Source organism: Hydra vulgaris, chromosome 11, assembly GCF_038396675.1.
Source record: "Hydra vulgaris chromosome 11, alternate assembly HydraT2T_AEP".
Lineage (NCBI taxonomy): Eukaryota > Metazoa > Cnidaria > Hydrozoa > Anthoathecata > Hydridae > Hydra > Hydra vulgaris.
Window position 1 is genome coordinate 33,778,548 of NC_088930.1, and position 17,421 is coordinate 33,795,968.

Sequence of the window (17,421 nt, forward strand, 5' to 3'; positions counted from 1 at the left end):
CTTGCCATCTGGAAAAGAATGATAGGAGCATAAGGCATATAAATAATTCAACCTGTTCTCACTTTTTTTTTCTTTCTATTTTCCCTTTAACTATGTAACATTTATTGTTTATATTATATTTATACAATATATAAAATATAAAAATATATATATACGAATGAATATACCAATAAAAATAATCAATAAAGAATAAGGAAACTCAAAGAAGACCGTGATGTCTTGTTGCAGAGAACCGTTTGGATTTGAAACTTGGACTATATATCCATGTCCATAGCTTTTTAGATAAATGATTTTTTTTCTTTACTTTTTATTTATTTGATCCGTATTACGGAATTTTCATTTTACAGTCATAATACAATTGTTTTTTTTTTATTGTTGGCACACTTTTTCTTCTTGCATATTACGCACTTACGTACACAGTCGTTTTATTTTGTGGGTAAACATTTTCATTATCGCAAATTGAATCAGGGTGTGGGTAGAAAAACGATTTTTTATTAATTAAAAGCATAAAAGTATATACTGATAATTATATTATCAATAGACAAAATGATTTTCTTAAGTTAGTAAGAAGCAAATAAACTTTCATTAAATATTGAAAAAACGAAATATATTTTGTTTGCTAAGTCATCTAAATCCGAGAACCTTCCACTCAAATTACCTGAACTAACAATTAACAATATTAAAATAAAAAGAGTTTTTTCAATGAAAATACTAGGAATAATTTTCGATGAGAATTTAAATTGGAAAAGCCAAATAAAGCTAGTCGAGAACAAAGTTTCAAAGACCCTGGGGATTATGTACAAGACAAAACATCTTTTAAATAATTTATGTTTAAAAAATTTATACTTTTCATTTATACATAGTCATATTAACTATTGTAATATTGCCTGGGCAAACAATCATTTATCTTTCCTAAAAATTATTTATACAAAACAAAAGCAAGCAAGTAGATTAGTTTTGGGCGCAAGTAGATACGAAAGTGCCGAGCCGTTACTCAAGGAAATAAATGCTCTAAATGTATACAAACTAAATATATACCATAACTTGTTATTTATGTTTAAACTTCAAAATGAAATGATTCCAAAATATTTTTTTAAAAGTTTCACTCGAATTAATCATAAATATGAAACAAGACATTCAATGAGTGATTACTACATCCCACTAACATCACTCAAAAAATCTGACTTCTCGACTATATGCCGGGGACCACGCTTGTGGAATTCGGTTCTTGACGAAAATATGAAAAAAATAAAATCTATTGCTACATTTAAAAGAACTATAAAAAAACACTTACTAAATTTAAACATTACGTACATTCTCTCATTTTTTTGAAAAAAAAATCGAAATAGTTTTGTACTTTTAATTTTTTATGTACTTTATTTAATTTTGATATTGTATTGAATATGTATATGCATATGAAGCGAATTAAATTTTATCTTAAATTTATCTTAAATTTCTTCTTTTTTTAACTTTAAGTTCTTTTTTTAACTTTAAGTTCTTCTTTAACCTTCTAAAATTTCTAACCAATTTTTTTTTTAAACTTAATAATTTCACTCTTTTATGTAATATTGGAAAATGTAAAATTTAATTGTATTTTTTTTTGTATTTCACAAAGGGGCTTGATGATAAGTCATTTTGACTTCTACTTGCCCCAGTCAGCTTGTAATTATATATATTTGTTTAAATTTATAGATAACATTGTAAAATGTGTAAAATGACGAAATAAATATAAAAAAAAAAAAAAAAAAAAAAAAAAAGTTTTCTTTTAAATGAGTTAAAATTCTATTCATGAGAAAAGTCAAAATTTTTCAAAACTATTTTATTCCAAAGATATATTTAATCAAAAAATAGAATATTTCAATGAAAATAAAACATTTCTTTTTTTTTTTACAAATTATTTATTTTCTAGAATAGAAAAATAAAATTTACTCTTAAAAAATTTCTTAATGGAGCATTAAGTTCCACTCATTTTTAAAAAACATTATTTTCTGTCTGATCTAACTCACTTTAAGGGGAAAAAAATTCCATGTTTACTAAACATAAAGTTGAGAAAAATAAATTCAATTGAACTTAACATGTCAATATAGTAGACTAATAGTCTTAATATAGTAGATAACTTAATATAGTAGATTTTTGTTTTTTCTCAATTATAACGACCATTTTCTTCTAGCCAGCCCCCTTGTCCTCTCCTCTAAAGAAAAAAAAATTACAGCACTATTACATCTGTCTTTTAACAAAAAAATTTAAACCAAATAATTTAAAAAAAAATTATGAGCGCTTACCTTAGTTATATTTATCACTCGCAAACAATATCCTGATGTGAAAAAATGAAGTTTTAGAATTTAGGGTAACTATAGTCAAACACTTAAAGTTGGAATGAGACTGATAATTTGTGACGGATGCTTTCATGGAATAAACACAATGACTGAACATTTTCAATGATTGGCTGCAAGGCAACTTCCTGTACTGTAGTAAATGCAATCTGATTGGGTAATATTTGTAAGAACAAGATGGCTATTTAGATTAAATTTAATTTAGCATGTTTTCATTGTACTTGGGGCTTATTGCCTCATGGGGCTTAATACCCTGCTTTCCCCTAAGTTTAACTTTAAAAAGAATATTAAAGTTGCTTCACTACCGGCAATCCTGTAGTGCCGACTATTACGCATATCTTATCTGGTATTAAACTACTTATTTTAAATGTAGAAATTCAAAACTAAATATAATTTATGCATATTAAACACATCAAAATGTATAATGATTAGTATTTCTGGAGTAATCCAACAAAATTTGATAACTTCTGAAATTGAATTAACGGCTGTACCAACGAAGTTTTTAATTTATTTAGATAAAATATGTTAAATAGTAAGCCATTGAGTTCTCTCAGTACTGAAGAGCTTGCGAGGGCTCTTAAGTCACTGAATTTAAATGTTGGTCCAATAACATCTTCAACTAGAAAAATTTATGAAAATCGTTTAAAAGAACATTTGCTTAAAACTATAGAAAGTAATCCATCTAACGAAAAGCCGAATAATTGTGTTTCTAATACATTAGAAGAAGATAATTTTCAAAATAACATTAACAGCAATAATAATTTTATAAATAAAACAGATATAATAGATAGTGAAGTTTCTAATGGAGAATCAAAGCCTCAAAACTTTTATGCAGTGTGGACACCAATATCATTAAAAACTGAGAATGGTGTTAAAACACCAAATATCTATACCTCTCAAAAAAACGCTTTAGCTTTTATGAAAGAGAACCGTGGTTCTAGATTTAAACTTTTCAAGAGCATTGAAGAGGCAGAACATTTTTCATTATCAAAATTAGACAAACCTAATGTCGAAAAAGTTGTATCATCAAATAGGGTTAATAATGTGGAAAGCAAAATAATATTTAAATCACCAACATTTCACGAACTTTTGAAATTTAAAAAATATATTGAAGAAGGAAATTTTTTAGAAGTACAAAAATGTTTATGCAATCCAAGATATTTAATTACATCATTAGATATGCCTGTAATTCTTCAAGAAGGTTGTCGCTATAATCCTATGCATGTTGCTGTGCATGCAAATAAACCTAACATATGTAAATACTTTATTGAACTTTTGCATTCACACAAATTTCTTAAGCTTGTATTTTCAGATGAAAGTGATGATTTAAATTTTAGAGAAAGACAATTAGTGGACATCTTTCTAAATACTCCTGATAAGGCGGTGAGGTTTTTTCATATATAGATAAATTTAAAATAATTTAGAACAGTCTTTGAATAAAAATGTACACACGCATGATAAAAGATGGCTTTAGCCTTCATATCTAATCTTTTTGGGTTATATATTAAGGAACATTCAAATAATATATGATTTTTGCTTTTTAAAGCCCATTTTCATTGTCACATTGCAACATTTTTTTAGGAATATATTTATATATATTTTTTTGAAAATAAAAATTCTGTTCAACAGTTTCTTATGTTACATTTTCTATTATCTTAACAACCCATTACTTTTCTAGGGTGCCACGGATTGTTATTAAAAAATATACAAAAAATACTTCAGTGAAAAACACTTCTTAGATAATCTTAGATAAGAGTTTCAAGTTTTTATAAACAGTCAAAGTTAAAGACAATAACTTTGTTAAATATCTGTAAAGTTTTAGTTAACAATGCAAGTTGTGATTTAAAAACTTTGAAGGAGGAATTTATTACCCTGTACTTAAAAACCTGATGTTGCAAGTCATGTTATAAAGTATTATTTTTCCAAAAAAGCTGTGGAAATATTTCATTATCTTTTGTTTAATATATTCTAATATATTGTTTAAACATCCTTCAATTAAAATTTATATTTTTAATGAGGTTGGTATTTTAATATTGTTTTGAAACTTTGAGTTATATTAGATCTAAGTCTGTTATAAAAATTTTAGTTAAATCTCCACTAACCACCCCCATATTTGTGCTTCATTGTAGGATACAAAAGTTTCCTATAATGAAATACTGTTTTTCTGGAAGATTTTTCTATTTGATCTCAGTTTGATACACATTTTATGTTAAAACATTTCCAAGCTATATTCAGAATTTTCAGATTGAGAAAATTTAGCTGTTTATATATAATAGTTTTCACAAATTTATTTTTATGTAATATCTGTTTTTCTAAATCTTTAACTTGGTATATGAATAAAAAAATTTAGAAATTACAAAATACTTTTAAAGTACTGAATTTTTTATTTAGTTAGTTTTATATTTTATTTATTATCTTAGTTTTAATATAATAAATGTATAAGTTGTCTCTTATAAGTCACTCTTATACTCTTGTAAGTCACAATATTTTGTTGACTATTGTTTCTCTATATTGAATGTTATATTTTGTGCAACCAAGTTCCTAACCGGTGTTAATTGATTTTAGTGTTCTTAATTGTATTTGCTGCATTTCTTGCTTTATTTTATTGATGCTAGCACAAAGTAGTGGTGCAATATGGATCTATAAGCCTTTTTTAATTATTTTTTATTAATCGGTCAAATCATTTGAGCAAGTATTTCTCTTTGAAAGCCTTGTGTTTTTATCATCAGGTCTATTTCTAATCTTTTGATTAGACATAGGCTTAATGAGAAAGGCAATTTGAGGCAATTCCATTATTGATACAAAAAAGTGCTTTGATGCGCTTCCATTGTTAATCAGAATATAATTGATATTTAAGTCTTAAATCCTAGGTATTAACATGAGTTTGTGTGTTTAACTCTGAAGTAAATTTTAGCAATTTCAGTTTACTTGAAATGGTCATAGTTTTCATTTTTTTATTTTAAATAACATTTTGTTATTAAAACCAACATAAACATTGTTTCAAATTCTTTGTGTTAAGAATAATTGTTGAATTCTTGTGTTAAGGTTTTGTATTGAAGTACTGTGAGCAAGTTGCATTGTCTTTGACAATGTAAGCAAGAATATTGTTGGCAAATTTGTTTTATTTAGAATTGCATTCAAAAAGTATGATTGTATAAGAAATGCTTGAGGTTGCTACTTTGTTTTTATTCAAAACTTGTTGGTGTCTAGCTCCCATGTACATACAAATGAAAATCCATGAAAAACATGGATTACGTTGTACAACGAATTAAGCCATGTAGGAAAGTTCTTAGTTAGCTTGGTAAATAGAAGGTATTTAGAAGTAACATATTTTCTTATTTAGTATTTACTTAATTGTAAATTTTTTTTTTTTTTAAGTTTTCTACAAGAATTTTTTCAAATTTTATAACAGTTAATAGTGGTTAATACCTAACAAATATCTAAATACCTATGACAAAAAAAATTCTTAAATAACAAATACCTAAAAAAGCAACAACAACCTAACTATCTAAAACAAAAATGTGTTTATATAACAATTAAAAATTGAAGTAAAAGTTTTAAAGATATATTTAAGTTGACATAAAACAATGAAATTGAAAGAATTAATGAACCATTAAAAAGTACCAAATTATTAATGTTTTTTTTTAGATTGGTTAACAGCATATTACCTTTACCTTTCTAAGGTTCACCATTTTATCTTTCAAATTAATATAACAGCAAACTAACTTCATCTTTTTAATATTTACTATTTTACCTTTCAGATTTTTAATGCAGCATACTAGTTTCACTTTTTGTTAGGCTAGTAAACTAATATTTTATAATAACTAAAGTTTTATGTTTTATGTATGTATATAATGTATATTAGTATGTATATAATGTATTATATTATATATAATATTAGTAATAACATAAAAATGTTACATCTTATAATTAAATGTATAAGTTTCAATTTTCAAATAAAATGTGAATAAAATAAAAACATTTATTCACATTTTAATTAGAATTAGTTTTAATGTTTTTAATTTCTAAACCTTAGTATTTATTAAAATTAACTATAGATGAGTATTTACCATTACTAATACCAGTGTTTACTTAAAATTGAGAAAGTTTTTTAGATGTTAATAAGACTAGTTTTAACTTTAGTGTTGTGATACACCCTTATTTATTTATTTTAGTGTTGTGATACACCCTTATTTATTTATTTTAGTGTTGTGATACACCCTTATTTATTTATTTTAGTGTTGTGATACACCCTTATTTATTTATTTTAGTGTTGTGATACACCCTTATTTATTTATTTTAGTGTTGCGATACACCCTTATTTATTTATTTTAGTGTTGTGATACACCCTTATTTATTTATTTTAGTGTTGCGATACACCCTTATTTATTTATTTTAGTGTTGTGATACACCCTTATTTATTTATTTTAGTGTTGTGATACACCCTTATTTATTTATTTTAGTGTTGCGATACACCCTTATTTATTTATTTTAGTGTTGTGATACACCCTTATTTATTTATTTTAGTGTTGTGATACACCCTTATTTAATTATTTTAGTGTTGTGATACACCCTTATTTATTTATTTTAGTGTTGTGATACACCCTTATTTAATTATTTTAGTGTTGTGATACACCCTTATTTATTTATTTTAGTGTTGTGATACACCCTTGCACACTGCATGTAAGTTTTGTTTTAAAGAAATAGTAGTATTTCTATTGACATGCAAAGAAACTGATCTTAAATCAATTAACAAAGATGGTTTTACTGCATTCCAGGTAATCTATTTTTACAGTTTTTTATTTTATTTTTTATTAGTGTTATAAAGTATAAACATTTATGTTTTACTTTAGGTCATTGGTCAAAGAATAAATAATCAATCACCTCTTATACAAGATATCAGGGAATTGTTTGAAGGTAAATTTAATGTTTATGTGTAAATTTAATGTTATGTTTGAACTATTACAGTTCAATACAGTATTATGGTTAGAAGATTTAACATTCTTTTTATAAGGTGATGATTTTTTTTTGTGATCAATAAATTTTTATTATTTTTTATATAGTTTTTTTTTTTTTTTAATTTTATTGTATTTTACTTGTTAAAAAATTATAAGTTTAGCTAAAATTATTAATCCTTTAAATTAGGTTTTATTAGTTATTGTTTATCATTAGCAGTGAGAAAATATTGAAGAAAAACAAAAATATTAAGTTTTCCTCTGTCAAAAACTCTTCTAAATAATCATTGTTTGCCAAATAATCAGTTAGTTAGACTAGAAAGCATTTCCACAAAAGCAACTCAATCGAGAACAGATTTATTTTTATTATTGAAATCAAATAAATTAGGTTCAGTAATTTAGTTTAACATTACATCTTTTATAAATGGATCTGATCATATTACCTTTTCCAAGGATAAGGGAATACTATTTGTAAAAAACTTTTTTTCTGATTTGTTTCTTGAGTCAAATGTTCACACATTTCCTTTTATCCCAATGAAACAGGTTTATTCATTGATGTACCCTCATGGTTGTCCGGTGGCACAGGACAACTCGTTTTCTCAAAGGGCGACTGAAATTTAAAACAATGGCAGGACGACCAGACAGTTTATTACTTACAAAAGTATGTTTAATAATAAAACCATATTTTGAACTATGAAGATTTTATTCCTTGTGATTATTTGAAAAAAACCTTTAAGAAGCATTCAAAGTAGTATACACTTCGTTTAATATTGATAAACTTCGGTGCATTTTACAAAATTTTAATAAACTTGTTGATAAAAAGCCAACACGCAATTTAATATTTATAAGTGCGACTTTACTTTCTTTTTTTGCATTTTGAAGCACATTTCTTCTCAATTCAAAAATAAATTTTAAAATTACATTTTTTTTCAATTCAAAAATCACACGAATGTCATTAGTAAAATCAATTTTTAGTTTAACTTTGTCAAACAAAATTAGTAATAAAAATAATTAATGATAATAATTATATATAATAATAATAGTTAATAATATTAATAATGATAATTATAATAATGATAATTAATAAAAAACATTATTAGAATGCATGTAAAAAAACATTATTAGAATGTACTTAATGATGCACGTGGAAATTTTTTTTTTTTAAAAAAAGAAGTCTTAGTGACGTTACAATAAAAACATTATGTTTTTATTGTAACGAATTACAATAAAAACATAATGTTTTAAACATTCAACTAAATTAAATTTGATTGAAGATTTAGAGAGATTAATAGAATATTTTTCTTTTTACAAAATGTTTCTTTGCAGTTTTGGCTTTCACCTTTTTTGCTCTGTCTGATGAAACTTATCGTAAGATTGACAAAAAGAAACAACACGAAACCGATATTGACTACAATAACTTTTTTTTTGACTGTTCAAAAATTTTAAATAATCAAAAAAAATTATAATGGATGAGGTTTTTCATTATTGCTGCTTTAATGTTGCTTTTTTAAAACCTTGCAAATTACAGATGTGAGTAATATTTGTTAATAATTTGAAAAAGTTAGTCTCTTCTTTTTGAAGACTGGCAAGGTGTTAGTTGATTTCCAAAAAATAGGAAAAAAACAACTTAAAAGAGCTTCAGAGAAACCATTGTGACAATTGTGTAGTGGATGACGGTGAATACTGTCACCACCCAGGGTATTGTATGAGTTATAATTTTTTGAGAGAAGAGTGATCAAATATACTGATGTTAAATGTTCTTGAATTAAAAATTAGAATTGGAAAAGATAATTATAGAAAATTTTTTTAAAAACTGAATAAAAGTTAGTTAGAATTTAGTTTAGCTTTTTTGCAATTTGAGCTTGGTTGTAAACCCTAAGATAGTTCAGAAGAGAACATTTTGTTACTTAGGTTATTTTAAAAGCTTCTAGAAAATTACAATTTTGAAAGAAAACTCTAGCTCTGGTATTCTTAAATCTAATTTTGCTAAAAATATATTTTATAAAAAATTTACAAGTTAAAATATTTACCAAAATTTTACTACTTGCTACATTTAATTTGTTCAAAAATAGAATATGCAATTTATTGAGACAGTAAAAAATTGTATAATACAAAGTTTTTAAATAGCAAATTCAACTAAAATGTGCTTTTTAGTTTCAAACTCAACGAGGATGTCATATCAGATCATGCCACAAATATTAAATAATTATTTTTTAATATTCGAAGCAATGTACTAAAAATTATTTTTCCTTCTAAATTTTTTTTTAAAACTTTTTTCAAATGCCTTATATTTATTTTTCAGTCATTGATCTTATTCTTTATTCATTGTAAGAACAGATTTGTTACAAGTAAGTTTCTCGTAAAAAGAATTAACCAAATTTCCGAAGTCCTAGGAAATTTACTTTGAAACCTTTGGATTTTTATCACTTAACTTTTAATTTCCTGTTTATGATTGCTATTTAATCAAGGATCTTAAGAGTCCTCTAATTGAAAGAATATTTGAAAGAAGGATCTTGTTAGCTTCCTAAGAATTTTTGATAATCCTCAATCTTTAAAAAGTGGTATGGATAATAACTTATTTTGCATACCATCTTAAACTATATAAATCTATGATAAGTTTAGTTATTGAAATAATTTGTAGGCTCTTCACAATAATTGAAAATATAATGTAGAAGACAACAATAAGCTAAACAATAGTAACATAGTAGCAACAATTTAGATTACTCATATAAAAATTCAATTTAGATTACTCATATAAAAAATCAGAAAAATTTTTAACAAAAAAATTACAACTTGGAATAAGTTGTAATAAATCAATTTAGTGTCGAGAATTCATTTTGTTTTGAAGCTACTAACAAAAGATCACTTAATTTACATATAAGCTATTAATATATTCAATGTATAAATTTACATATAAGCTATTAATATATTCAATGTATAAATTTACATATAAGCTATTAATATATTCAATGTATAAACTTACATATAAGCTATTAATATATTCAATGTATAAATTTACATATAAACTATTAATATATTCAGTGTTGAGGCTGAAATGGTAATTAGTTCAACCCGATTATTTTTTTGAATTTTCTAAAAAGGTTTTTTTCATTGGTTTTTCTAAAAAGGTTTTTTCCATTGGTTTTTCTAAAAAGCCAGAAAAAAAAAGGAATTAAATAGTTTGTTCAATTACTTGTATTTTTTGCTAAAAATAAATATAACTTATAATAATTACCCCTATCTTGGCTTTACCAAAAAGGTCTGAAATTCTCAATCTTTACTTGTGACTGAAAATGAGATCTCATAATAAATGTTCATCAAAACAACAGCAGTCTTGATTTCAACAATTTTCCTGCAAAATGGTCTTTCCCATAATTTCTATGTTCTTTGATGACTAATTCTTTTTAAAGTTTTTCTAGAAGCTTTTAAAGTAGACTTTTAAAGTAATTCTTTACCACAAAATAGGTCATCTTTTAGACTAATTCATTTATAGAACTATTTATCTTTTACCAAATTAAGTAAACTGTTTGAAAGAGCATTGTTCCACAGACTCTTGAATTTTTTGAGGAAATTTTCAATCTTTACAAGTATCAATATGATTTGATATCTGTAAAGATTTAAATAACCCTTTCTTCAACACTGCACTTTTTAATAAAAATATATAGAAGTCACAATCACTCAACAAATCATTCATTAATAGAAAGTTATCTTGATCAGATATAAGGGTTAAAATATAAAGTTACTTTGCAAGGTTCAAACAAGTTTCAAACAGGTTCAAAACAGAAATTATTTTGCTCTTGTACCATTTCTCCATCACTTTTTTAATAAAAGTATATAGAAGTTACAATGGTATATATTATAAGTTATAGAAACTTCTTCTCTAATTATCTTCTTCATAATAATCCACAGTAATATCTATTTGATAATGTGTAACTGGTTTACCTGTAGCATTTCACACAAGTTTATTGGTTTCACTTTCACAAGTTTATTTGTTTTGCTTTCACAGATTTTTTGGTTTTACTTTCACAAGTTATTTGTTTTACTTTAATATTTTTTAATAAAATTGTTATTTATCTGTTTTATTCATTAAGCATTAAATTCCAATACAAAGCGTATGTTAAAACCTTTTAATACAATGCAAGGTTGTTGCAATGTGAATATATTAGATAGAACTTATAAGAAAAAAAAAATAGTTTTTTTAATTTTGAAGAATAAATGTGTATTTAAATGTTATTTACAGTAATTTTTCATTGTATATTTATATTTTGTAACTTGAGTACATAATAAATTAAATCATTTTATACTTAGCTCTAAGAGCTAATTTAGAAAGTATTTCAATAGCATCTTCTTTTGTGATATCCAAAATCCACTACAAGAAAGCCAAAATTATTTAAAAACTGAGTAAAGTTATTGCATTATAAAAATAAATGGTAGCAAAGGTTTGTAAATTTTGTTGTCCGGGGCCGGGTTTGTGACCGGGGCTGCATAAACAATTATACATCCTAAAGTATATTATTTTTATTCAAAATTCATCTTATATTTTGTATATATATGCATATATAAACATCATTATGATCAACATGATCATCATTACCATTATATTCATGATCATGATTATTATCATCATTATCATCATCGTCATTACCATCAGGCTTTACTCTTTTGTGCTGTTTCTCTAATATAAACAATCTAGAGAATTTTCTTTCTTTAACTAAACCTCATTCATACAATATATAAGGCACTCTCTTCAAGTTTTCTTACTTCTACCACTACCATTTTCTCCTGAAATTTCTACCTCTCTAAATGCCTCTAAATACCTAAATCACTTTAGTCTTCTCTAACAAATGTTGTCCGATAAGACGCTTTTTTCTAATCTGCCTATGCCTCCTTTTCTTGTCGTGTTAGAGTCACACCACACATTCATCTGATCATCTTCTATTTTGGCAAGTACTACATCATATAAATAATAAAGTTTATATAAATATGAAATGATATTGTTTGCTAGCATCTAAATAAATGGCAAAAATATATGTTTATACCCATAATATGTATGCATAAAGTGCATCTTGGAAGCTTTTATTCCTTCTGGAATAAAAGCTTGGAAGCTTCTATTCCTTCTCTTCAATATTAAGTCAAGCCTCATTCTACTTTGCATTTTTTACCATCTTGAGCAGTTGCTCTATTAAACAGTAATCATTTTGATCTTTTTTACAAGAACATCTCTCTTATAAACAAAAGTCCTTTTATTATTCCAAGAAGCAAAAAAAAAAAAAAAAAGGTCCTGTCTGATGTTAAGCTCTGTAAAAAGGTCCTGTCCGATGTTAAGCTCTGTAAAAAGGTCCTGTCTGATGTTAAGCTCTGTTATTCTAAGTTTACTAAATCTTGTTTCATATCTTAGATGTTAAGATAGAGAAGCTTTTGGTAATTTTTCAACAGTGTCATTAACTAAAGTAAGTCTAACATGTAATCTCTAATTCATGGGTCTGACTTTTTACTTCTCCCCAGCAGAGTTTTTTGCAAAAAAATCTTGCTCTAATTCAACTCTTGAATCTAATGGCCACACTCTTTTTGCTAGTTAAACAGATTAACCCATTGCTAAACATTAAAATCACTATGGCTTCTAATGCTAAAGTTCTCAATTGAACACTTCTACAGTTTGTGCTTCAGAGAAGATTTCCATCATAGTCTTAAAAAAGTGATCTCCAGGATTCTTTTCAATTTTTGCTAAACTTTAAAAAGTGCTAAATAAGTGGTTCCAATTTTTCAAAACTCTAGAAAACATTTTGACCTCTCCAACTATCCTACAATTAGTCTTCACTCTGTTATTAGTTACTTTATATAAAGTTTCTGAGATTAATGAATTATTTCTTTCTAACTGCAGTATTAAAGTTATTCTTGAAGGCCTACACTCCAATTTATTTCAAGTAACTTTAAGGGTACCAAAAAGTTCTATCTTTACTCTTTTAATGTTTCTTATCTACAATAACAATCTTCATGAAAATTTTACATCTAAAGTACCTCTATTAGCTAAGGACTCAACTTTATACTCTTGTATTGACAAAAAACCTTCACTTTTTGATTGCTTAGAACAAGCATCCAATTTTTAATCTGATCTCTTTTCTGTAACTTTGCCTAAGGTTTGCAGTGGCTTGTGGATTTAAATTTTTAAGGTAACAAAACTCATTTATTTACTGCAAAAAATATTGCAATATTGTTGGCATTCTTATATTGATGAATAACAACCCTCTTACTCTCAGACAAAGTCTAAAAGCACATTGTAAATGTAATTAGACTTGCTTTATCTGCCAAGCTTTAGCCACTCTCCCGTTGTTGCAAGGTTGCATTTCTTTCTTTTTTCTACAAATCCTATCATGGTCAATGTTTAAATAAGCTATCATCACTATTATGATAAACCAAAACTCATTCTTACTTGGCTTCTTATTCAACAAGTTACATCCTTTTACTGTATCTGTCCCTTCATGCTAAAACTTTTATTAATTCACTTTTTTATCCTTGCAGATCAAAAAAGCCTTTTAACTTTTCCCCATCTTCTTTTTTTGATTTTTAATACATCCTGCAACTTTTAATGTCTTTAGGTAACCATTTTCTAGTATTTTAACTTGTCCTCTATTTTAACGTAACTCATAACTTAACAATGGTTGCTTGCAATCTTGTTGAAAGTAAATTAGAGTTTAAAAATATATAAATATATGTCAGTATATAATAATAGTAAATGGAAATTTAAAATTGTAATACAAAATGTATTATGAATTTTTTTCTAGCCTAGGCTAATCTGCTAAATCTTATAATTTGGCTGGGGTAGGTTTCCAAAAAGTCTCATTTTAGGCCAGGGCCGGCCCCCCATCACTTACTAAATGGCTACCATCACAACTAATCTTGGTAGAAAATTGTAAATAGAAAATTGTTGTCTTTGTACACCAAAATCATTACACCAATCACATTTCTAATTCATATTCATCAAAGAACATAGCCATATGCTCATTGGAAAATTGTCATAAAAAAAATCAGAAAATGATTAAATATTTCATACAAATATTTAATCATTTTCTGATTTTTTTTATGACAATTTTCCAATGAGCATATGGCTATGTTCTTTGATGAATATGTTTGTCAACATTTTTCTTTTCTGTTAGTTTGTGAAAGTCAAGCATAAATATTGTTTTTATATTTTAGAAAAAGCTTATATTCCTCTGTATAAAAATGATTTCAATCCTTGTGTTGGGCAACCAATTATTACCATATTACCTATAGATGAGGATTTTTCAGCTGAAAAAATAAAAGCTTACGTTGGACCTGTTGCTCCTGCAAAGGTTTGTTTAATTTTGTTGATCCCTAGGTGACAACCATATTTCAGTAATTCGATTATATGCATTAAATTTTTAACGAAAGCAGTCAATTTTTCTAAAATTAAAAAATGTAAATGCCTTCGCTTTTTTTCAAGTATTTAATAATTTAAATATTTCTTAAATTCATAATTAAAAATAAACAGAAATTATAAACTTGGTTACAAAAGTAGAAACTTACATTTAGTATTAACAATTTATATGAATGAAAAAAATGAAATATTTAACATGGTTATAACATAATATACAATTGAAACCGTCATTTCGAAAAGCGCGCAAGTCACATTTTTTTCAAATTTCACTTTTTTGAGCCATTTTATTTATTGAAGTGTGTTACATATTGTCTTAAAAAGGGACATCATCATATACCACAAGTTAACACAACTTTTAACACAAATCAAAATCAAAGTCTGATTGAAAATGGCACTAGTCCTGGACTTATGCCTCTTTCACATGAAGCGAAACAACTGTCAGATGTGACATCACTTTTTTAACTATGAAAATGCTTATAAACTTGAAAAAGAGTTTCTGGTATAACTAACACTCGCCTAAAATACTTATAAATCTAGAAAAAGAGTTTCTGGCATAACTAACAGTGAAAATTATAAACTAACTCAAAAAAAAAAAAGCTAAAATTGCTGGAGAAGCTCATAAAAACCACAGAAGGAATGATGTGGCACCAAGAAATATGGAAGCGTCTCACAGGTTAGTTTTTATTTTTTCATTAATTTTTTTGAATTTACATTATTTATTTTACCACCAATAATTGGTGGTAAATCATTATCTCCAGTTAATATTATAATTAAAATATTACTTCCTCATGATTATGTTTATCATTTTCTTTATTTACATAGGTAATTTAAAAGCTATGGTGCTTATATCTGAGTGTAGAAGTTATGAAAAGTACACAGTTTGTTAACAAGTTTGATAGCAAAAATGCTCTAGATACATAATTGCAGTCATTGAAAGATAATAAAAAAATGTAGAAAAAATGGCCTAGATCTGAAAAACCTATAAAAAGAAAAGAGATTCAGTTTATTTATCATATCAAGATAAACACTATTTAAAAAATTGTGCATAAGATAGCATTTTGCATTATACAATTTTATAATATTTTTGGAATTTCAAAAATTTGGAAACGTAACATAATTAAATTTGGAAATTCAAAACAATTTAGATGTTAAGTTTTTTCTAGAAGGGATTCCAAAGTGTTGAGACAATTTGTGTTCATATCTTAATTAAACCATAGAAAGTAAGTTAAGAGTTAAAATTACCAAAACTAGTTATTTATCGAGATATCACCAAAAAACTTTTCTGCTTTTTTGTAACTTTGCCAACTTATTTCCATTTTTAAGCCTATATTTGGCTTATAATTCTGCTTAGTTTTTTTTTCTGTAAACATATCTGGTTTGTTTAATGAATGGTGTTTTTTTAAAGAATTTAATTTGTGCATGAGCTTGAGTTTTACTTTTTTTATAATAATAATTTTTATAAATTAAATTAAAATTTTAAATAAAAAATTTTTTCCCTGCATTTTAGTTTTTGAAGCATTTCAGTTTTCCAGCCTTCAAAATTAGTGTCGGCATTTGGCAATGCCGACCCAACAGTGTCTGAGGTTGGTATTTTTTTGTTAGCCTTAGAATTTTAAAAAATAAACTAATATAAACTTAAAATAAATAAAATAAAAACTAAATAAAGTTAAAATAAAAACTAAGAAACTAAACATTTTGTTTAAATTTTGGATAAAAAAATTAAAAAAATAAAAACAGCAACAAACGTTTCATTCAAATTTTATATAAAATAATTAAAAAAAAAATAACAGCAATACAAACTTTTTTTTTAATTCTGAACAGTTTAATTTAAAAAGCACAACACTATAAAGATTGTTTTATTTAATTAAATAAATGTTTTAATGTTCTATATTTAAAATACATTTAAATTTTATTTCAATTACTTTATTTAGAATTAAATTTAGTTCTAAATAAAATAATTTAAATAAAATTTAATTAAACTTTAAATTAAATAGTTAAAGATAAAAATGATATCTAAGATGCTAACTTTTAGAAAATAAAAAAATGATGAAGCAAATGTTTTTAATAAATGCTAAATAATAATAATAAAAATAATAATAAAGCCACAGAAAAACAAATGTTTTATTTAAATCAAAAACAAAACAATTGAAATAAAAATGGAATGTTTTTATTAATTCTAAAAAAAATAGTTAAAAAAAACCCGGCAATATCAATGTTTTATTATTTGTCAAAATTTTAGGCAAATTATGGCCTACTTAAATACATGGCTGAACTTGTTACTTACAAGTCCGAAAAATAGTTAGTCAGTTTTTACGATTTAATTATTATATATTAAACTAAATGTTATCTAAACATTAAAGCAAACAAATATATTTCAACAAAATATATAACTTGAGAAAAATATGTAAGCAAAAAAAAATATAGCTGTAGAAAAACAAAACTTATCAAGAAATAAAATAGTTTTAACAAAAAATACAGAAGCAAAACTTAGTCCACCATAAATTAGCTTTAGAAAAAGATGATAATGAAGCTATAGATAAGCAAATCTAAACAAAAATTAAATATACATAGTCCAAACCAAAGTATATCTATAGCAAAAATAAAGGTAATAAATCAAGTTTATTTTTTGTTCTGTCAATTTTTAAAGGCTTCTACTTCATCTTTTCAAATCTTTCCATTTTAAATTGATTGTTCATTATTATAAAATATATTAATAACAGTTGTGTCAATATACTCT

At 25.2% G+C, this 17,421-nt stretch overlaps 1 protein-coding gene across 1 annotated transcript in view; it reads left to right on the forward strand.

Moving 5' to 3' along the window:
• The first annotated feature begins 2,499 nt into the window (after positions 1-2,499).
• LOC101238853 (ankyrin repeat and LEM domain-containing protein 2) overlaps positions 2,500-17,421 on the forward strand; it is a 34,229-nt gene continuing 19,307 nt past the window's right edge. Inside the window, exons 1-4 of the mRNA XM_065810852.1 lie at positions 2,500-3,716; positions 6,989-7,111; positions 7,187-7,250; positions 14,483-14,619. Coding sequence (XP_065666924.1) covers positions 2,856-3,716; positions 6,989-7,111; positions 7,187-7,250; positions 14,483-14,619 — 1,185 coding nt within the window. The 5' untranslated portion in view covers positions 2,500-2,855. The remainder of the gene's footprint in view (positions 3,717-6,988; positions 7,112-7,186; positions 7,251-14,482; positions 14,620-17,421) is intronic.